This window comes from Apteryx mantelli, chromosome 8 (assembly GCF_036417845.1).
Source record: "Apteryx mantelli isolate bAptMan1 chromosome 8, bAptMan1.hap1, whole genome shotgun sequence".
Lineage (NCBI taxonomy): Eukaryota > Metazoa > Chordata > Aves > Apterygiformes > Apterygidae > Apteryx > Apteryx mantelli.
In genome coordinates, this window is record NC_089985.1 from 18409527 (window position 1) to 18431635 (window position 22109).

General features: G+C 38.3%; 1 protein-coding gene across 1 annotated transcript in view; it reads left to right on the top strand.

The window, feature by feature from the left end:
- Positions 1-22109, top strand: part of VAV3 (vav guanine nucleotide exchange factor 3) — a 180496-nt gene that overhangs the window by 68616 nt on the left and 89771 nt on the right. The window contains exons 5-15 of the mRNA XM_067300822.1: positions 2741-2849; positions 6975-7067; positions 7175-7243; positions 10862-10965; positions 13017-13116; positions 14976-15071; positions 16711-16779; positions 19390-19476; positions 19944-20029; positions 20372-20504; positions 20843-20952. Coding sequence (XP_067156923.1) covers positions 2741-2849; positions 6975-7067; positions 7175-7243; positions 10862-10965; positions 13017-13116; positions 14976-15071; positions 16711-16779; positions 19390-19476; positions 19944-20029; positions 20372-20504; positions 20843-20952 — 1056 coding nt within the window. The remainder of the gene's footprint in view (positions 1-2740; positions 2850-6974; positions 7068-7174; positions 7244-10861; positions 10966-13016; positions 13117-14975; positions 15072-16710; positions 16780-19389; positions 19477-19943; positions 20030-20371; positions 20505-20842; positions 20953-22109) is intronic.

The window sequence follows — 22109 nt, forward strand, 5'->3', positions numbered from 1 at the left end:
CAGGAATCATGTTGGATGAGAGCGAAAATCTGAGCTGCTAGTTTCAAAGCTCCTTGTCCCAAAGCTCCATGTTCGCTAGCCCTCAGTTTGTTGGTCTCCCATCCTGCTGTCTCTTGGCTGTGGCCTTCTGACCGCGTTGTACATTGCTTGCCGGGATGCTGAGAAGTAGTTGCTCTTTGCAATGTGGCTCCATTTCCTTACTGTGCTATTAAAAAGGCAAAAACCTCATGATGTTTGACATTGCCCAGGCTATCGCCTTCCCTGCAAAACTCCTCCTTGTCTCCTGCAGCCGACTGGCTGCCTCATAGCTGTTTTGCTCTGTGTAACTGAAAATGTGGAAGGTAGATACTGTGGACTCCTCCGGGCCTGAGAACTGAGTGGGCTGGAAGTGGTGTCCTGATCTCTTAGACTCCTCCTTGCCTCTGTGCCCAGGTTGCTCTTGATTTGCGTCCGGAGAGAGGCATGGGCAGAGGTGGCTTCTCTGGATCCCTGTCTTTGTGTTCCCTCATCCTGCTGCATCTTTTGCCTGACTGCTGGGGATAGGGGGAGGAAGGGCATTTTCCTGCTTTATCGTGACTGAATCTCATGAGAAATATGAATATAATACTTTTGCAAATAAACTGAGTGTCTATATTATGTAATATATATTAAGTAATATATTGTTAAAATATGCAATTCTTTAGAGTTGGTTTACAGAAATACTAAACTGGAAGTCCAAAGAGAGTAAAAATAGACTCAGGAAGAACCAGCTATTCTTATTTATGAAAAATTAAATTAATGTTTGTGGTATTAGCAGTGTCTAAAAGTACTCTTCCTAACAGTCTTTTTGAAGGGCGTCTGAGTTCAGAATTGGGAGACAAAGTCAGTGGAGAGGGGGAAAGGGAGGAGGTCAACAAATCATGGCAAAGAAATTGAGATTAGTAGTTCCTCTTTTGCATCAAATAACAAGTAAATATTTACTGATATTTGATCGTTACATGCTGTCTCAATTGTATAAGAAGCAATTCAAGTAGTACTCTCTTCATAAGAAAGAAAAACGCTGGAGAATGATGCAAGTGACCCACATTTCTGAGTTTCTCTTAATTAGTGAGGTGTATTTGACTAAAATAAGTCTAACTGTCCCTGAGCCTAAATGTTGTTTAAGGAGTTTAGAATGAATCTAAGGCTTTCCATTAGATAGAGCTGTAGTAATTCAATGTTTCCATCCTTGCTCTGCTGTTTTCCTGGATTTTGTTCCCCAGAAAAGAGGTGCTAAAATGGAGCGTGCCTATGCTGCATCTGAAACACTTCATAGCATTTCATGTTGAGCACTAGCACACCTTCATCACTAGTGTAAACTGAAATGCTAGACTAACCTGCAGCACCTGAGCTGTGGATGTGTGCTTTCTCTCTCTTCTGGGGCATCGCTATCTTTTAGAAAAGGAAGAGGTGTGTGTAATATCTTTAAGCTGCTAATATTTGTCTGTTGAATCCCAAAGATATTTTTCTTTGTCATTTCATCTTTTGAACCTTAAAATGCTTTATTTCTTTATCCTTCAGATGTCCTGTATGAAAAAATAATTTGTGATATGTATTTAATGAGAAATAAGAAATTCACTTGGTTTGTGTATAGTCTTAACCACAGATGTAATGATTTTGCCTGGATTTTCAAAGCAGTCTATGTGGCAGCTGTGCTGATACTGATTCTCACTCCTGTTGGCATCTTTGAAATCACCAGTCTCTGCCAGCAGAGCTTCTGATGCATTGTTCTTCAGCACTAACAAGCCACCTTACATAAATGGTTGTCCCTTCTAAATCTAAACTTGCATATCAGCAGACAGATCCTCACCTTGTTTTTCACTCTAAATGAGCTTTGGTGTTGTCTTCCAAAAATAAAAACCTCAAAATTATCTGCTCATCTGGTCATGTCTCTGTATTATTCAGACCAGACTATTATCAATATCTCTTAGAGTTGTTGGGTAGACATACCCTAAGAAACTTGGGTGCAAGAGAGCTTGTGGACATGGTACAAGCCTAGTGCAAAATAGGCAATATTCCAGTAGGGTTGACTCTAACAAAGCTGAATTAGCTTACAATAGGCTTGAACACGGGCTTTATGCTGAGATGTTTGTGTAGGCTGAGGAGTAGGAGTTCAGTGATAGGTGGCTGGAGGATGTTTTTGCATTATAATTAAAACCTATCAAATGCTTCTTGTGAAGAGTCTGTTTTGTTGAACTGTCCGATTTTCAGTTTGAAAAGTTTCTTACATTTTGGGTACTTGAAGCTTGCTAGGTGGTAACTTTTTCTGTAGGGCCAAAGGATACCCGTATCAGTGTCTCACATCCTTGTGCAGTGGGACATCCGGCAATGAGGCAGGATAGTTCTCCACTCGATGTGGTGGGAGAAGGGACGAAGGAAAGAGAGCGGTCGAACAGTACCACTTGACGAAGACATCCTGACCAGCTTCTTTTGATGTCCTGTTTCTCTGTCGATACCCTGGTTTGGTTCCTGTATGGTTCTAAATTTGTTTAGTCTTCAGTGTTGTGTTGATTTCATACAATCATATTTTAAATGTGGTGAGGTAAGAAAATCAAAGGACTTCATTTCCCTTAATGGGTTATTTCCTAAGACAGATCTGTTAATCTGTTTATGTTTACTCTAGCAATCTTTCCCTATGAGGAGTGCTTCCTTGCACAGCTGACACGGTAATTTATCTGTGCCGAAAAATTTTTTTTCATTGTGTTTTCCTTTTATCTTTCAGTGAAACTGGTGTAGATGAAGATGAGGAGTTATATGATTGTGTCTATGGAGAAGATGAAGGTGGGGAGGTATATGAAGACCTAATGAAAGATGAAGCAGCACAGCAACCTGTACGATTTCTAATTCCTTGTTATTTTTCAACAATTGCAGTTATATTTTTGATGCTTAATGTTCATGAAATTATCTCTTTATGGCTAGTTTTGCTGAAACTTAGCTTATGCTCAGTTGCATGTAGGGCTGTCACATGTGCAGTGCATTGTCTCCTCTATAAGATTTGGCGCAGTCTCTCTTGGCAAAGGGTCAAACACTGTGGTAGTTTTTTGAAAGAAATATAAGTTTTACTGAGATAAAATAATGACATATTTTGCTAAGATTCAGTCAATTATAAAAATTAAGATTTACTAGCTAATTAAGAGCAATTAAAAATACTATTACCGCTTACTCCCAAGTGTCCCACTTTAAAAGTTATTATGATATAATATTTTTAAAAAACGCTATTTGGGCTATAATTGGAGCAACTAATCTGGAAATGACAACCAATAATCTTTTCATGCCTTATTCAACCGTGCGGTCTTTTGCTGATCATTAGGCTGGTCTCACAGAGAAATGGTACAGTGCTTACCATACCATATAAAGACACTAGGGGCAGTTTTCAAAACTGTCTTGAAAAAATATAGACTTTTACTTGCTAATCAGGGGAAACACCTTCTAATAATGTATTTGTCTGCCCTTCCTCAGAGAGAGGTGTTTTACCATCTGGAAAATGTTGGTGTTTGGCCATGAAAGTACACATTTTTTTAAGATGGTTAAGATGATTGTTTTCTTCTCCTTTTATATTATGCCTCATGTTGTCTTAAGTTAGAAATTCATCTCTGCTTTTCCAAATTACTTTTTAGTAATATAGATAAATGAAGAGGTGAGACATTCTAAAGATCTTGCTCTTTTTTTTCCCTTGTGTATCCTTTTGATAAAAGTATAAAAGATACCTAACATGATTTGTGTTTTCTGTTTTAACTGTGATTCCCCAAAATTACCACTATCTATTGAAAAGACTATTTTCCTTGGGAAGATTATTGCCTTGTTTTATTTTATATCATAATAACTAACAGGTTAGTTTTAGAGTAACATGATATTACTTTCTAGACTGTTTTGCTGCTAATGCAAAATCTTGCAGATAATACATATAAATCATGGAGGAGATAAGGAGGAACTTGTGCTAGTTTTGCACATTTTGCTTAATTTGGTTTAACCTCTATGTTTTGGGCCTTAATGAAAGCCAGTTGAAAAACTAGATATTGTTTTGAATATAATCAAGTTGCATTCACTTGCAGGTAGGAATTTTTAGAAAAGTGTTTGAATCATAGGAAATTTTTACTCTGATCTTTTCTTTGATTTTTTTTTCTTTTTTAATCTTATGCTGAAACTCAAAACACAATAAATTTTGGGTTACATATAATAGGTGTAGGTGTGTTTTCCACAGTAGAAGTTGGTAATCTCTGACAGTTTGTAGTGTGCAAACTTTCTCTGATTCTTTCCTGTTTTAAATGTCACTCTCACATACCCATATTTCTAGCAAATGATTAATATAGAAATCAAAACTTTCACATTCTAATTTTAGTTACATCTTAAGCCTAGATGCTTCAGATTGATTGTTATAAAAAATAGATGAAACATGAAAACATGTTACAGCAAAATATTTTTTCCACAACATGAAATGGAGACATGACAGTTGCTTTGCTCTGACAAGTGTCTCGAATGTGGTAATTATTTCTAGTTTGTGATAATTTGTTCTTCAGATTCATAAAAACACTGCATGCTAATTTGACAGTTTTGTGCAGTTCTTTCATTTGAGTCCTATGCAAAAATTCACTGCATGTAAAAGCATTAGCACAGGACAGTCTTCAAGCAGATTTTTAACAGAATCCAACACTTTTCAAAGTCTCCATTAGCTGGCCAAAAATGCATCTTTTGTTTAAATCTCCCTCATCCTTGATTTATCGTCATTATCTTGCAAAGTAAACTATTCTGCTAAGTTTCCTCTGCCAGTGATGACTTTCAAAGACAATTTTTCTCACTTACTTGCACATTATTTGCACATTATTTCTCTTTTTTTTTCTCTCTCCTTTTGTCATACTCAAATTCCAGAAGTTTGTGGTATAGATAGAAAATTGTTACGTTAGTAATTTTTGCCAAAAGCACCCATGGGAATGATCTGTTTGTATTAGATGAACGCAAAACTGAAGTAAATTCTGTTAAGTGCAATCCTTGGATTTTGTGTGCATTGCTCATATGAGTTGGTGCCCAACAAAAGCAAAAATGTTGCAATTGGTTTTCAGCCTCTGTTGGGTACCAAAACCTTTGTATTGATGCAAATACTGCAATCAGTTTGAAGAGTATTGAGCTCACAAAGGAAAAGATAAGATATAACTAAAAGCCAGAATGATGTAAAGTTTCAGCACTTTATTGACAGTAATTGCCTGTGGTTAACTCCCCCCCTTCTCCTCCCCCAGCCAAAGAATTTGGGAAGAAACAATAGACTTTGGGATGAGGCTGATCCACAGAGTACGTTTCTACCGATAATGGCAGACTGCATTTTTACGAAACAATCACTTCTGTCTCTAACTGATAAGGACCATATTTTAATGTTCATTGTGGGAAAACTAGTAATTGCAAGAATTAGATTTCTAAGGTGTAATTTCTGAGACTATAATGTGGTACCTGGTAGATGAGAGTGAGGAGCAAGTTCCAGTTGCAGGAGCTGCTTTTAGAGGCAAACACAGAGAGGGTAAAAGACATGACAGAATAGCAAACAGAAGTGCACACAGTGGTGAAGCTTTATGTGACTGTATGATTTACAACTTGGTGCCTGGTCTGCATGGTAGTGATAGATTTCCCCCCGCCATGTCCTAATGGATGGCCAAAACTATCTTGGGAGCTGTGTGTGGCTCGTGGGCAACTGAAGCGTGACTTGCTAGTTGCTGCCCTGTGCTTGTCAGGTAGACTGATGGCAGAGAAAAGGAGTGGTAGTATAGCTCTTGGCCATACTGAGAGCTTTTTCTAAAATTTTGGAACTAAAGTTTTTCCATCCCTGAAGTGGGGGGAGATCTATTGGCCTTTTTCCGAAGGGAGAGAACTGAAGTACTACATTTCTGGTCCTGACTCCCCCTATATAAGTGTATGTAACATTTATCCAGTAATCAGGTATATTACCTGCCATTTGTGGAATTCCCTACACTAGATGGAAAGAGGTAAGATACTGTCAGGAAGATCCTAAAGGATAACTTGGAAGGATATTGCAAACTGGTAAATAGGCTTCAGAAAAGACATGAACGTACTGTTGCTTATTAAGGTGTGGTGGTTTTTGGAGAGCAGTATAAATCATCACTCTTAATTTTAACAGTCTATCCAGTTACTGTGTCATGTCTCCAAGCTGACCTATGTGTCTCCAGGTGAGTTTTAAGACTCGCTGGACATGAGCGCTTCCATACCTGCTTCCAGGCATCTGATCTCTTACTAGCAATCAGATTTGCAAGTTATCAAAGTTCTAATGCTGTAAATCTGATCTCCAGCAGGAATGCTTGTAAATTATTTTTATAGAGTGCTGATAATTGCTTCAATTTCCTATGAGTCTGCTGATTTATGCAGAAAAATCCCAGAGCCTCATTGAAAAGAAACACATATGTATGCAAGGGCTGAACTTCAAGAGGTCACTGCATTTTCTGATTCAAGAACAGCTTCATATTGTGTCCTAAGAGAAAGCTCCCCTTGTGAACTCGGAGGAAAAACTGTAAATAAGGGCAGGGATTAGATGGAATCCAATATTTATGGCAACACAGAGTTACTTACATGAGTTAGTCCCATTAAGTTTAATGGAATTATTAACTGCTTAGTGTTTTAAATAAGGTTTTCTAATCTGGATCTAAATTGAATGTGACTTTATACTTCAGCTTCAAAAGTATGTACAGAGAGTTAAGCTTTTTATACCTAAACATTAACTGTTCATAATATTCCTTTAATGCTGAATTTTGGTAATACTCTTATAGTCATCAGCTAATTGGACAATAAAATAAAATCTTGGTAATTGCTACCATCTTTGGAAGCTGCAGTACTAAAAAAAAAAAAAAATTTTCAGGAAGCAGTTATTGTCCTAATTGCTTGATTTTAAACAAATAAATACATTTATTATCCATTATGTGCCTAATAACGACTTAAACTTGACTTCATTGTAATTGCAGAAATATACTGAAAATGACATAAGAAGCTGTTGTCTTGCTGAAATAAAGCAAACTGAAGAGAAATATACTGAAACACTGGAATCAATAGAGAAAGTAAGATACTATTCACTTATAGAGTTGTTATTTACATATTTTATAATTATTATTTACAGTCTAGAAAATATAATGACACAGTCAATGTATATTTTTTTTCCTGGCAGTTTTTCATGGTGCCGTTGAAAAGGTTTTTGTCAGCATCAGAGTTTGATACTGTTTTCATCAACATTCCTGTAAGTAATTGCATATTTAGTGAAAAGTTATAAGTTTCATATCCTGGTACCATTTTTGTGTCAGATGCTATTGCACAAAGTGATTATTTGAAATAAGGTGCGCAAGTTCTCACAAAGCATTTATGTCAGTATTAGGGCACTTAATGAAAAAGATCTTGCACAATATTTCTGTTCCCCCCCCCCCCAATTTCTCCTGTTTTAGGAAATAGGATAAGAGAAATAGTACTAGCCAGACAGTGAATGCTTATGAACTGGAGTATCTTTGACCCATAGGTAGCTAATAATTCATAGAAGATGGATTGTCTTTTAAAATACGCCAGTATTTTAGTGACTGTACAAAGTTGTGACTGTTGTCTGCCACTCAATGTTGAGCAGTGCTTTCAGTAGGAAATGTATAGATGCTGTGCAAATCCTGGTATCTAGGCTATATATGTCATCACTGAAGACATTTTAAAGTTAAGATAACTTACAGCTTTGGCAGAATCTGGCACTGAAAGGCTAAAGAAACCTTTTATGAAATATCTAGGAGAACTTCTATTTAACTGAAATCTGTTAAGTTTTCTGTAACTATTACTTTGTCCCGTTTATTTTTGGCCTATTCACAATTATATGACAATTTATAACTATTCTGTAGATATCTTTCCAATACTTTAAAGGAAGACACCAGGCCTAGTTTGACATCTCTCAGCACAGACAAAGGAATATTCTTTTACAAAGGCAAACTGTAAAGGAAGGGCTCCCGAAGTGTGGCCTGTGGACCACTTCGACCTACAGAACCTTTATTGCCTGTAAAAGACCTTCTCGGTTTTGGTCATCTTGGGCAGATCCCATAGCCTGTCAAGGCTGCATGAAGTGTCAGGGTTTTATTTATTATCTTTATATTTTTATTTGGCGCTGTCAGGCAGTGGAAGCGCGTAGCAGCCTCCCTTGCCCCTGTCAGGTGGTCAGAGCCGGGAGCCCGGGGCAGTGTTTATGCTGCCCCCGTGCCCACTTCCTTGCAGGATTTCTGGAAGCAGGGAGAAGGCAGGGACCCCGAGGAGGACCAGAGCCTCCCTGCCTCCAGGAAGGTGGGCATGGGGCCGACCCCGCAGGTGGGCTCCCCAGGGGCCCTGTGCCATTACGGGCCTCTCCGTGGACAAGGCTTTGGGAACTCGGCGTGTCAGAACGCAGATTCGAGTGTGTTTCTGAATACCCAGAGCCAGATCATCTGCTTGAGGTCATCTTTTAGTTACTCTGCTAGCACCAATCTGACTGAAGATAAATTAAGACAGACAGATTAAAATAATAGATTACAGGATGATACCTGATGTCTTGCCATATTTGTCCTTCTTTCACCTTGACCATCAATCTCGTTTGCTGCAATTTCCTCTTTGAATTTTAGTCTGAAATACTGCCACAGATATCTATAACCTAGTTACAGATCTTAGAGTATGTTGACTGCCTTTAGAGATTCCTTTGTTTTCCAAAACAATTTTACATTCTGTCCTACATTAGTGTTTCTTATTCATTGTAAATAAGGCCCTGATTTGACCTACCTAACTTACCTTAAGTCTCTTTCCTAAGGCTCAGTGTGCCTAGGCATGTTCATTTATGTGCATTTAAAGACCTAAAGTGAGCCAATGTGAAACACTACACAGTGGTTTGTAACCACAAAGTAAGAGGTCAGTCAACTCATTAAAATAGTGTTAGGGCATCAGATAAGAGGAATAAAAAGAATAAAAACTGTTCATTTGAAATGAGCAGGATGTACTCAACTGCTATATTTAGGATGTTTTACTTTGCTTTCCATTGTCAGCGTTCAGTAGTCTTCTGTTACAAGAGGGTGTTTATTTCTAACTCTGTAACCTCGTAGCCTCCTATAAGCCTCATAGGCTTCCAAAAACATTAAAAAAAATGTAGGGCTTGCCTTGGTCAAAAATATGTGCAAACGTTTTGTCTGCTCAGACCTTGGCTCTGGGGCAGTTACTCAGCAGGAAGGCTGGAGGGCAGTGGAAGCTCATTTTAAACTAAAAATAACTCTGTTACACGTAACAAAGATCTACAGCAAACTGGGATGTGGAGAGCAAATGCAGTGGTCTCAGAACAGGTTGGCTTTGCTTCTTTCAAGGAGTTGTGGTGAAGCATGGGCACTTTATAGTGATGTTATATTCTGTATATAGATTCTGACAGATGCTTGCTGGACAAAATTACCTGTTAATGTTAAAAGGTACTTTATTGCTAAGAAAAAACCCAAGTCACCAGTCTAAAGATAATGCATTTCATGAGGGCTTGTAGATCAGAATTTGAAGTTCAGTCCTGTGATATATACGGCTCTATGTATGTGTGTGTCTGTGTATGTCTGTCTCTGTGTATACATGCATGCCCATAGGTGCATGTATATATACCTCTGTGCATGTATATGTATTGAGATATACATATATACAGACACAGGCATATAGAAGGAAAGAGATGGCTATAATGTAACTGATGCTGAAGTGCTGAAGCTTTTCTTAACTTCTAATGATATTTAATGTTTTAAATTAAATCAATGTAAATGTTTTCAATGGAGATAAAAGCTCAGAAAGAGATTCTGTTCCCATAACATTCAGCTATCTTCCATGACTGTTGTTTAGTTGAATCCCTGTGCACTCCTGAAAAAATGCATTCCTGTCATATATTCATTTGGAAGCATTTCTGTAATAATGTCTGTGTATACTGCAACTTAAAATTCTGAGGATGTGGTCATACAGTTGTTAGCAACTGAATTTGATCCGTTTTAGGAAGGTTTTTGTTCTTGCGGCTGGGATGTGATAACTGACCTTATGTATTCTTAGTTTTTAATCTGTGGGAAGTGAAATGCCTTCACGTAATTCACTACTGAATATTGAATATTATTTTTGTAATATATCATTTACTGCATTAAACCATCTTCAGTGGCTTTTTTCAACAAAGTCTTATATTTTTCATTGTGGACTGTGCACCACTTAAGCAGTTATCCTAATTCACTGAGGTGGAGGCTGTAACTTTTTAACCTATTCTAACTTAATTTCTTGTGACTTCTCTGGTAGTACCCATGCTGATCGGTACCGGTGTAAGGCTGATGTAATCACTCCTAGTAGCTGACAGATTTTTGTATGATGGTATACATCAAAGATGTTTTGCTACTGTATAGCAAGGCTTCAATCTTTCTGCAGTATTCGTACCTTTTTCTCAGCCTGCTGTATTGGAAAACTCATTATGGTTGCAGTTAACTTAGCACTAGAACATCACTAATTGACCACTGTAATGTACAAAACTAATTTTTCACAGCTCAGGGACATGAATCATTACTTTATCTTGTCACTAAAGCATTTACTTGACTTGCTTAATTTTAAAATTATCATTATAAAATGAAGATGAATTAACAGTGCACGTTTCAAGCTAGAATAAATTAGTCTTTAATAAGTAGTTCTTGGAGTTCAGTTTCTCTTGTCGCACTGTATGGAAGATGTGGCAAACCTTGAAATTAGGCTCTACTCATAAATGATCTGTTTTCTAACTTACTGAAATTGATGGATCTAACATGAAATCAAAGCCTTTGTAGCTTTTTTTTTTTTTTTTAAACAAACCTTCCCTCCTCCCCCCATTGTTGTTTTCAAGGATTTGGTGAAAATTCACAGAAGTCTAACACAGGACATCAGTGATTCCATTGTTAACAAAAATGATCAGAACCTGTATCAGATTTTTATTAACTACAAGGAAAGGTAAGATTTATACACTAACTTTTATTACTCCCTTGTGATAATCTACCCTCAGTCCATTAAAGCATTTCACTACTCCTATTTTTATTTGCTGAATATTTCTAAAATAGAATCAAATTCAATGTCAGTATATTTATAAAGCTAATGTTTGACTGATGTTTAGAATTTGGAAGTCAAAAAGTAACCTATCTCAGTATGAGCCTTTCCTCTTCCTGCCCCCAGTTTTGGCAATATTGTAGCATAGACAGATAATCCGTATTACGAACAAAACTAAATGGCTTATTTTGCACAGCATTTTTTCCTTGCAAATTATCTCAGATATTTTATAGCGTGTACCCAAATATTTAATAGTTGTTTAACAAGTAAAATATTTTAAAAGGGGAAGAGAGGTAAAATAAGACAAGGATGTGTATTAAGGCCATTCCAGATAAAAGGAAACAGAAGAGGTGATGACTTGAGAGAAAGCAGGCGCAAAGCAGAGGGGCGAAGAGACCGCGGGCCTTCCTGCACGCCGCCGTCGAAGGCGCGACGGCAAAGCGCACACGCGCGGCCTTCAAGCCACGAGAGCCCGCGAAGCTCCTAATGGGATGGCTGCGGCAGCAGGCCCTGCCCTCGGGTTTTTTACCCACCTTTTGAGACTGTTTTTTCTGCCAACACTGAGCAGCTGTTGGACTGTATGGATGAACTTACCTGCCCGGAATACTTAGCTGAGAAGCAGCTGCACCGTGGACTACAGCACTGACCTACCTTGAAGTAATCTTTGGGTCGTGGTTAAAAATGAGGTTCCTCCTGGGACGGGAGTCGGCAAGAACTGCGGGAGCTAATTGGGCGTGTGTGGGGGTGGTGGGGAAGGAGGGCTGTTGCAGTAATAACCGGCTTGTGACAAATTGGGCAGCAGCGTCTGGAGAATGTCGGACAGGGGAGTCGTTTTCAAGGGAGGAGGCTGTCCCAGGCTGCCAGTAAACAGTCCTGCCTTCGGAGGCCCTTAATCTAAGCTTTTATGTTGCAACAGGACCCGTTATTTCCTGGGTTATTTCCCGGGTTATTAGACTTTCTCCTGCTGCAGGAGGGAATTAGAGGGCAAGAAGTTGTTCTCAATAATGCGTGTTTTTCAAAAGTAGCTCTGAGATTTGTGCTTAAAGGGGGAACAAAGGAAACTGAGAACAAACCTGAAGTTTATCTTTATTATACAAAAGGGAAATGGATGGAGGTAGACTCAGCATCTTACAACGTAGTTATTAAAAATAATCAAAAGTGGTAAATGTTAAATCACTATCTTCAATAGTGGGGAAAAAAAAGAATAAACAAAAGATGAATGGTAAAGATTTGGTAAAGGAAAAAGAAATTTAAGAGACCCAACAGAAAGCTCATAGAAGCCCAGAAAAAGGGATACAGAAGGAGTCATCTCACAAAATGTGTGAAAATGTGAAAGGAAACAGAATGCTTTGCAATGGGATTAACAGAAAGAAGCACTTCAAATAAGAGTAAGAAAATCCTGATTATAAGAACAGGCTCATTCAAGAAGCATTGCTTCTTTTTGACAGCTATTGAAAATTTCTGGAGTTTATGTACACTATTATTTTGACCTAAGAGCTCACAGGATACAACCTGGCAGAAACTGTTGGAGAAAGATCAGTTTGGAGAACCTACAGTTTCTTTTAGAAAGGACAGCTATAATTAAGCTTGTTGTTAAGCCTGTTTTACAAAATTTATTTGTAACATCCTTTGAAATCTACAGTATTTTTAAATACTACAGACTGTTGTACTGTTAAACAGCAGTTATGCTGCTTTGCAGCTTGAGTTCTTATCAGAACATATACATGTGAATGTTAAAGCAAATTGCAATAATTTTACAGCATTTTGAAGGTAGCTCAATACTGTATTTTCCCTGAATACCCTTCCTTGTTTTTTTGCTGCCCATTGAAATCTGTGGCTTTCAATTCCCATGGAAAGAAGGAGTGTTACCAATTTGTTTATGAAATATGATCAAGGATTGTTCTTAAAACAAATATGCAAATATTCTCTTCATTTTTTTTCCTCTTGCTTTGATTTAGGTTGGTTATTTATGGACAGTACTGCAGTCAAGTGGAGATAGCAATATCGTGCTTAGACAACATCTCTAAGACGAAAGAAGATGTTAAGTTGAAGTTAGAGGTATCAGTATTTTTAAAATACATGCATACACACACACGCGCACCCCCCCCATATATATATAGATATACACATGTGTATGTATAAATGTGCTCTGTTTTCATCCAAGTCAAAAACCTTATGACAAAACGCTAGCTAGATTGACATCTGAATGTGTGTTTCTTTTTTTCATTTTTTGGAGCCTCTGATCAAATGAATGTATGAGCTTTTGAGATACAGGGCCTCAGATTCTGTCCCAGTGAAGTGAATGGAGTTTTGCCACTGATGTCAGTAGGATTAGGATTTATTTTAAGGAAGTAATTGTCAGTGAGGTCCTTCTGTTTGTCATGGCATCTCAGCTGAGAACAGAGCTAGTCAAGTGTGGTGATTTGGGACAGATAGTGTCTTTCTGCACATATACTAGTATGGAAGCTCTATTTCCTCAAGAGCAGTCCCCCAAATTATGGTGCTTTTTGAGGCTTTCCTTTAGAGCACTGTGACACACTTTTAATGTTTTTTCTGGCTCTGGGATTGGAAGACATGGTGGGGACCAGCACACTTTGGGGAACAGTATACTGGTCTCAGGTACTGGTGGGGGCATGAATATATAGAAAGGGAATCTGATCCTATAACACAATCTGTAGATTTTAGGTTTTCTCGTCATTGTTACTTCATGTGAATATGCTTCCCAACTGTCCGTTCCACTCGTGAAAGGATGGCAGTCTGCCCGCAGCTTGCAGTGTTGCTCTGGAGCCGCTGTAGGTGCTGGCTGTGGAGACTAACTTAGAGGTGCAGAATGGTTCAGGGTGGAAGGGACCTCCAGGCTGAGAGAGCCCTGACCCACAGCCTCTCCTTGCAGGGCCTCCATGGGTCTTGTTCTCTGCCAAGACCCTGGGTCCTTTCCAGCAGATCTGCTTGCCAGCCAGTCCCCAGGCTGTACTGCTGGAGGGGGTAGTGTGTCCCCAGTGCAGGACTTTGCTGTTGTCCTTTTTGATTCCATGAGGTTCCTCTTGGACCTGCCCTCAAGTGTATCACCTGCACACCCCCCCCCCCCCCATCTGGTGGTGTCTGCAGGCTTGATGTGGGTGCACTCCATCTCCTCCTCCACACCCCTGATAAAGATATTAAATGGGAGAGATCCCAGGATGGACCCCTGAGGAGCTCCACTTGCGACTGGTTTCTGGGTAATGCGTGAACCATTAGTCACTGTTCTTTGAGCCCATTGATCTAGCCAGTTTTTTGCCCACCTGGATATAAAGATCCACATCCCAACCTGGATATAAGGGTGGTGTGGGAGACCATGTTGAAAGCCTTGCAAAAGTCAAGGTGTACTCTCCCCACCCATCCACAGATCTGATCATTTCATCACAGAAGGCAGTCAGGTAGGTCAGGTGTGATTTACCTGTCGCAAATCCATGCTGGCTATTCCCAATCACCACTTTCTCCTTCACTTGCCCAGAAATGGCTTCCAAGAGGACTTGCTTCATAATTTTCCCAGGGGCTGAAGTGAGGCTGACAGGTCTGTAGTTTCCAAGATTCTCTTTTGCCCTTTTGAAGACAGTTGTAATGTTTCCCTTCTTCGCTGTGCTTTTAGACAATGCCTGATTTAGCTCTACAGAACACCTAATTTCTGTTGTCTTCCTGTGGTATTTATTCCATGCTCATGCTGCTGAAAAACATAAGAACAACTGACTAGACCCAGTCTTTTTTAGCTCAGGTGCTATTGCTATATTGGTTATTTTTCTCCATTTTGTTGATATTCTATATCTTATGTTTAATATAGTTGCTTGGCCTATATATCACTTTGACTTTTCATATATATCATTCTGAATACTTGCATTTTCTAACTTTCTCATTTTAATCTTTCCTCTGCTTTGAACTAGGAATGTTCCAAGAGGGCCAATAACGGGAAGTTTACGTTGCGGGATCTCTTAGTGGTTCCGATGCAGAGAGTGCTAAAATACCACCTACTGCTCCAGGTATTTTGTTATTGAAGTTTTAGGTGTCTGAGACCAGAACTGTGATGACTTATCATTGGTAGAATATTAAAAAGAGGGTTTAAAGCCTTTATCAAAGGGAGGTGATTGATATTTCCATAGATTTGAGACTGATTTGTTATGAAATAAAATCCACTTAAGCGTGGGTTTCTTAGTGGAGCTCGTTCCTCAGAGCTGAAGCACGTCTGGGAAAAACAAACAACCCACAATTGCTTCCTCAGTATCTGAACCTTTTCATTCTTGCTATTTTTACAATTTTTAGTAGTGTCAAACTATAATCATGGTGTTTTGAAATGTGGACCCCCAAAAGAGGAAGCTGAACAATACTTACTGCATACTCGTAAGATGCTTCCTTGCTGTCATAAATTACAATAAAGCCCTATTTATTTTGAAATGCTTCTTGTTATAACCCACAAAGCGTTAGCTTTCACAGTTAGCCCTGTAATAAGGGTGGAGAGTCTTGTAAATTTAATTTGATAGCTGTGCCAGGAGACTCATTAGTTCAGCTGCAAAGAAATATATTACTGTATTAGACTGTCATCTCTGCTGATGCTTGTAAAATGCCATTTTAAAAAGAGCTACTACTTGAATGTGAAGCATAATTTTGACTCTGCAGAGCAATATACATTCTGTATATTAAATTTCTTGAAATATTTCTATAAATGTGAGTCATCAGTATTTTGATCAATGGAAAAAACAAAATGAGTGGTACAGCTACTTTTTAAAAAAACTTATGAGATCTGAATCATGATTTTATAATCAACCTGTATACTGTGAAAGGATATGTAATATGTCAGTATATTTTAATGTCTGAGATTACAAAAAAGTAAGTTTGTAAACACAGACAAATATTTAACAGACGAAAGAAAAAATCCAATAAAATTGTTAGAGTTGTAAAGTGAAGTATAAATACTTACTCGTTAATATTCTAGGATTTTAGAAAGTTGTTACATTAGCTGAAATGAATAATTTTCTTCTCAGATTATAAAGAAATAACAACCTGTTTCCCTAAAAGGTTACTTTTCCATGTCAGAAAAACAAAAAAGCCCTTTAATTTTCCACACGGGAAGTAACTAAAAAACGTCTTTCACCATTTACATGTGATTTAAATATGTCTTCTGAGTCAGCCTGATCTTAAGCGTAATGCGACAGTGGCTTCTTTTAGACAGCTGCGCAGTTTAGCTGAGGTTTTATTGCCGGTATACATTCCTCTCTGCAGACAAATGCATGCTTTGCAATAGGGTTATACGTTGTGGAGGAATGTGCAAATGAACTTAAGTGTTTACCTGTGCTTTCAACATGCACATACAGTAATGATCTGATGGGTGAGTTTTAAGTGCTAGACAGACCAAATTAGCTTTTAATGATTTTTCATTACTAGCTAAAATCAGTCTTTAGGCTATGTCGCAGCCATTCTTAAGCACTTGCCAATTATCTGTTTGCAGTAGTCCCTAGTAAGTTATAGGCTCTATAGGTCACTATAGGGGAGAAAATGTGAATTCTTGGGCTGTGCTATCTGTTTAAGGTGAAATTGGCGATTTTTTTTGTGGGTGAGTGATAGTAACTTCAATTTGTAAAATGGCAGCCAGTGGGTGACAAGTTGTAACTACTCTGTCAACAGGAGCTGGTAAAACATACTACTGATCCCGCGGAGAAGGCGAATCTAAAACTGGCACTTGATGCAATGAAGGTGAGTATTTGTGACAAGTATTTATATCTATGCTGCCAGTTAAAAAGGTGGTTCACAACTGTATTTCCTGGCGGAGGTAACGTTTTTCACAACAGGTCAAACAGTTTTCATAGTTCAGTGAGCTTTGTGAGTACGCTAGGGCAAGTACATAGTTGAAGGCTTTGCCCAAGTATGGGAGCAAGTTTAGCAGTTTTCTGAGCTGCAGTGTTTCCGAAACGGAGCTGTCCCGTTTCTCTTTATTTCGGTGTTGGTTTGCTCTCATATGAAGAGGTGCAAAAGGCGTGCTTCAGTAATGCTGGTCTCGTTTCTCCACAACTTAGAATACATCCACTACTGTGAGGCAGTTGTAGGCAAGGTCAGTGGTTTCCCAGTGAGATGAGGACAGTTACCTTTCTTTACAAGACTTTTCTTTTGACTTCTTGGTATGGTCTCGGTGGCTCTGGCCTGGAAGGCGGGAGTATCTTTCCTGAGGTACGGTACCTGTCACCGTGCACTCACCTGCAAGTGGTAGAAACGGATGCTTTGTAGAATAGCAGTAGTGCTTTATGTGTAAGGTAATACATTATGTATCCCCCTGCACAGTGTGGCAGGAAGCCAGCACAGCACAGGCCATAGCTCCTTCTGTTGCAATCTGTACAGTCCCTGGAAAATGCTGAAGTCAGACTGGATGAGTTTTGGGTCACACAGCCATCTTGTCTTATGCCACTGTCTGCCGTGGGTGCCTGCAATACAGACGAGCTCACAAATGAGGATTTTGGCTCCTTTTGTGTCATCTGGTTCTGTGTAGTGAATGCAGAGAGCCACGGTGATGGTTACAGCAGAGGTCTGCAGGAAGCAGAACCGTCAGGACCGGGAAGAGCAGCTGTCCTTCTGCCTGCAAAAATGCAGGGCAGGTGCTGGGAATGGGCCAAAGTGCCTTTTTTGCACCTGGTGGGGTTAAAAAGGCTTCCAGTCTGGAAAAATGAGGCTCTTGGCTCCCAGGCAGAGATGCCTGAAGTGGGGGTGGCACAGCGCCGCTTCCTATGTGAAGCAGAGGCTCTTCCCTAGCGGCAAGCCATAAGTGTCGGTGGCTGGGAAGTGGCTAGTATAACCCTCTTTGGTCTTTTATACATTTTCTTTTTTTTCCTTTTTTCCTTTTTCTCTTTTTTCTTTTTTTCTTTTTCCTTCTTCCTCCCTTTTGTTTTTTTCCCTGCTTTTTCTTTCTTGTTGTTGTTGTTGGACTGAAAATTAATGAACGATTAAGAAATCTCTTGCCCAAGAGGCTGGGGCAGTTATGTCCTGGCTGGCAGGAGACATGACTAGCCAATGAAAACAAAATAAATAGAATTTACGGAAATTAGCAACTCTTATTAAGGCTTGTGTCTGCAGTTACAAAAGGAACCTCACAGCAGCGTTTCCCTCCCAGCTTACTGTATTATCTTATAATAATCTCTGCCAGCACAGTAGCAGTAACCATGCAGCATAGGTATGTTGCTTCTAAAGCCCTTGGTGCGTCTGCTAGAAAAATAAAAAGTCTTTGGGAAAAGCTGCTAACAAAGTGGAACTGAGTAATTTTTACTGCCCCCCAGAATGAAAATTCTAGGGAGGATTATACTGTCAGCTTTCTTTTAGCAGCAAGAGAAGAGATTACTTAATTTTTACACCAACTCATTAAAGACTGATGTGAATGTCACTTGGATCCATTTTGGAAGCTAGTAGAATGATTTCAGCTATTCTTAGGTTCTCATAAAAACATCTTGGGAAGAAGTATCCTTTTCCCACCCTCCAAATTTGTGACCATATTGAAAGATACTGTTAAAGCAAGTTGTGAAGATCAGAATGTCTTTTCCAACTGCTGCTCTTGGCATCCCTGACCTTACCAATTACCACTCCTGCTCCCTCCTAGTCTCTAACCATAAACAGAGAAGCCCCAGCAAATTGTCACTATTACTCAAGCATGTTCAGATGGTTTTAAAGGCATCAGTGAAATGTGTACAGTATGTGTGCTGGTGAAGGGGACAATAATGATCTCAACCTGTGACTTCAGGTAGTGTATACCCCATTAAAAGCCCCTTTAAAATCTGCTGTGTAATAGCTTTTCTTTGCTATACAACAGTAAGAGCAAGATACTACTACTGGGTGGCAGCTGCTTCTCTCCCTCCTTATGTACACACAGGCACATGGTGTGTTTACACTCTATATGCTGCTTTTGAGCAGTGTTATATATGTATTCTATATGCAGTATTTGCTCTTTGTTCTCTGGTATTGGATGTCGTTGAATGCTTTTTCAGACTGTGCACTATATAAATTACACTTCCAAGTTTAGTCTTGAAAATAAGACATTAACCAAATCCAGAAAAAGTCAGCCCTCTTTTACAATTTATTGCATGTTTTCCTATTTCTTGCTACTGAATTTGTGATTGAAAAGATATGAAGAAAGCTGTAAATATGATATAGAATGTGCAGAGGGTGTTTTTGCTTTTTATTTAGGCATACATACTGGTAATTCTTGAACATTAAAGATAACTTCTTAAAAAATGACTAAATGTGCAGATAAGACAAAGACAGAAATAATATATTAAGTGATCTGTTACAGAAAAGCTTTTCTCCCTTTTCCTGTTGATGCTCTAGGACTTGGCTCAGTATGTAAATGAAGTGAAGAGAGATAATGAAACACTCCGTGAAATTAGACAATTTCAACTATCAATAGAGAATTTGGTATGTGATATTTCTTGCTTATATAGTTTTCAATTCAATTCTGATCAAGTATATTGATAGACATATTTTTTTCCCATTTCATATGCAGTTACAGTACTCTTGGGTATGTATGCTTTGGTTGGTTTAGAACGGTATATGTATTTAAGTACAGATATTCCTGCTCACTATTTTGGGGGGCTGTGTACAGTTAAATGTATTTGTGTATTTAAATATTATTTGTATAGTGCTCCAGGTGTTTTTAAAATGGGAAAAATTTGCCCCTCGGAAGAGGAAAATGTCATGTGTACTGATGGTTTATCAAATTTAGTTTACATGATAGTGAAATAAGGATGTGGGGTTTTTTGTTTGTTTGTGTGTTTGTTTAGACCTGAAAAGTCCTTTTTGGGGTAAAAGGAGTGGTCCTAGCTTTGTGTCAACCTTTTACTACTTCTGCTATGTTGAGCCATGTGTATTCCTTTTGTTTACAGAACCATTCCCTGTTACAGTATGGAAGACCACAAGGTGATGGGGAGATAAGGATAACTACATTAGACAAACGTGCAAGGCAAGACAGGTGATGGCATGAGTTCTGATGTTTGCTATTAAAACGCCTGCAGAGTAAATCTGTCTTTTTAAATCTGTGGTCAGTTAAATGATTCCTGAGAGTGCTTTTCCTTTCACTGCGCAATCACAGAGCCTATCAATGTTAAGAAAGTAAATTTGCAAGGTGATGCATGGCAAGTTAGCCATTACATTATCATCTAGGATCATCTAAGTCTCTGTGAACCTCTTGCAAGAATACTTTAAGTGTTTCTTGTTTTGTTATCCAGTATTTTAATTGCCTGTGGCACTTAGAGGGCTTTGGGTGTTGGCTTTCCAAAGTGTTTTTAACCCTTTTTATGTTGTATTTTCATAGGCATATCTTCTTGTTTGATCTAGCTGTAATTGTTTGCAAACGGAGAGGTGATAATTATGAAATGAAGGAAATAATAGATCTTCAGAAATACAAAATTACAAATAACCCTACTACTGATAAAGAAAATAAAAAGGTGAATATCTGTTACTAATTCATATAAAATATGCATTTTTGGCAACAATCAGAAAAATTTTGCAGGAGTTCATGAAAGGTATATAAAATTTATTTACAAAGTTTTATGTATTAAACGTAAGCTGATTGTTATTTGAAATGACTGTTTAAGGATTTCAACTTTGCTTATTTTGACATGATTAAAATGTTTGAGTAAGCCATTCCCAAGTGAACAGAATTACACAATAATGTGGTCTCAGTGTTTCCAAAATCAGGATTTATATTAAGGAACCTAGAATTGCTTCTCTTTTGCATAATTGTTGAGGTGCTGATCTGTGTATTGCTGGTCTTTTTATGCAGTGGTCTTATGGCTTCTACCTCATTCATATCCAAGGTCAAAATGGATTAGAAGTTTATTGTAAAACTAAAGATCTGAAGAAAAAGTGGCTTGAACAGTTTCAGATGGCCCTGTAAGTATATTTTTGTCAAAGTAAAATCACCTTCATCACCAGTCTAAGAGTATGCAGCATTGCTTTCATATTTTAAATTTTAATTTTTATACACCCTACTAAATTGTTTTATTTGACTTTGTGAAAACAAAGCTCATAGCTGATATCTTCAGTAGGCATAACACTTCCCTGAAACTCCTCTTGGAAAAGAAAGAGGGCACTCTAGGCTATGTTTTAACATTCTGCCTTAACTTCAAAGACTGTTTTAGTAATACAGTCTGCAGCAACCGGGAGAATATTGTTTTAGCAATAAATATTTAACATAATAGTGACTTTTCCCTCATTTTTATGTTGGTTAATTGCATTTTTGAGATGATGCTGATGATTTAAGAAAGGGGATGCTAGCTTCTTTCCTAGTGTCTTTTAACTAACTTACAGTTTAGTATTTGGATCAAGTTGTTTGCTTTATTACCCGTGATTTCAAAAGGCTGATTTCCTTGGTTAATTTTAAACTAAGAGGCATGACTGTTTTAGACTTCTTAAAGTAAGTTGTTCAGATGCAGCACTGCAGATTACGTTATTGTTATGCAGCATCAGCTTTGCTTCCATTTCTGATTCTTGTTGGAAAGGCAAACATTGACACCTCAAGTATTCTGATTAAATTTAAAATATGTGAACAAAGGAGTCGGGTAATAAGGAGATGCTTTGCTTTATTTAAAAAAAAAAAAAAAGGTGTGTGGGGGGGAGTGAGATATTCCCAGTGAAAATAGAGAGACAACATTAATAAAGGTTGTTTTAGGTGTGATTGTAAAGGAATGTGGATTGGGAAAAAAGGGGTAAGCGGGCTATAAAGGGCTGATATGACTGAAACTCATTTATAACCTATATGTATATATATTCCTTTAAAACTTTAGTTTGATGAGTGTTAATGATTTAAATGAAAATATAAAGGAGGAGAGCCCGGGTTGGACAGATACTGTGAGGTCCTCTACCCAAGGCTCCCATCTTGCTCATTATAGCAAAGACAGAAATGATGTGTTTTGGCAACAATTTCTGGGTAACATGGTGGGGGGGGATGGAAAGAGGCTTTTATTTATATGGGCGCAGGAAATAAAGTACTTTGCCTTTTCCTATCTTTCTGTCTCCATGCTCTCCCTGCTGCACTTCCTGTAGTGCCA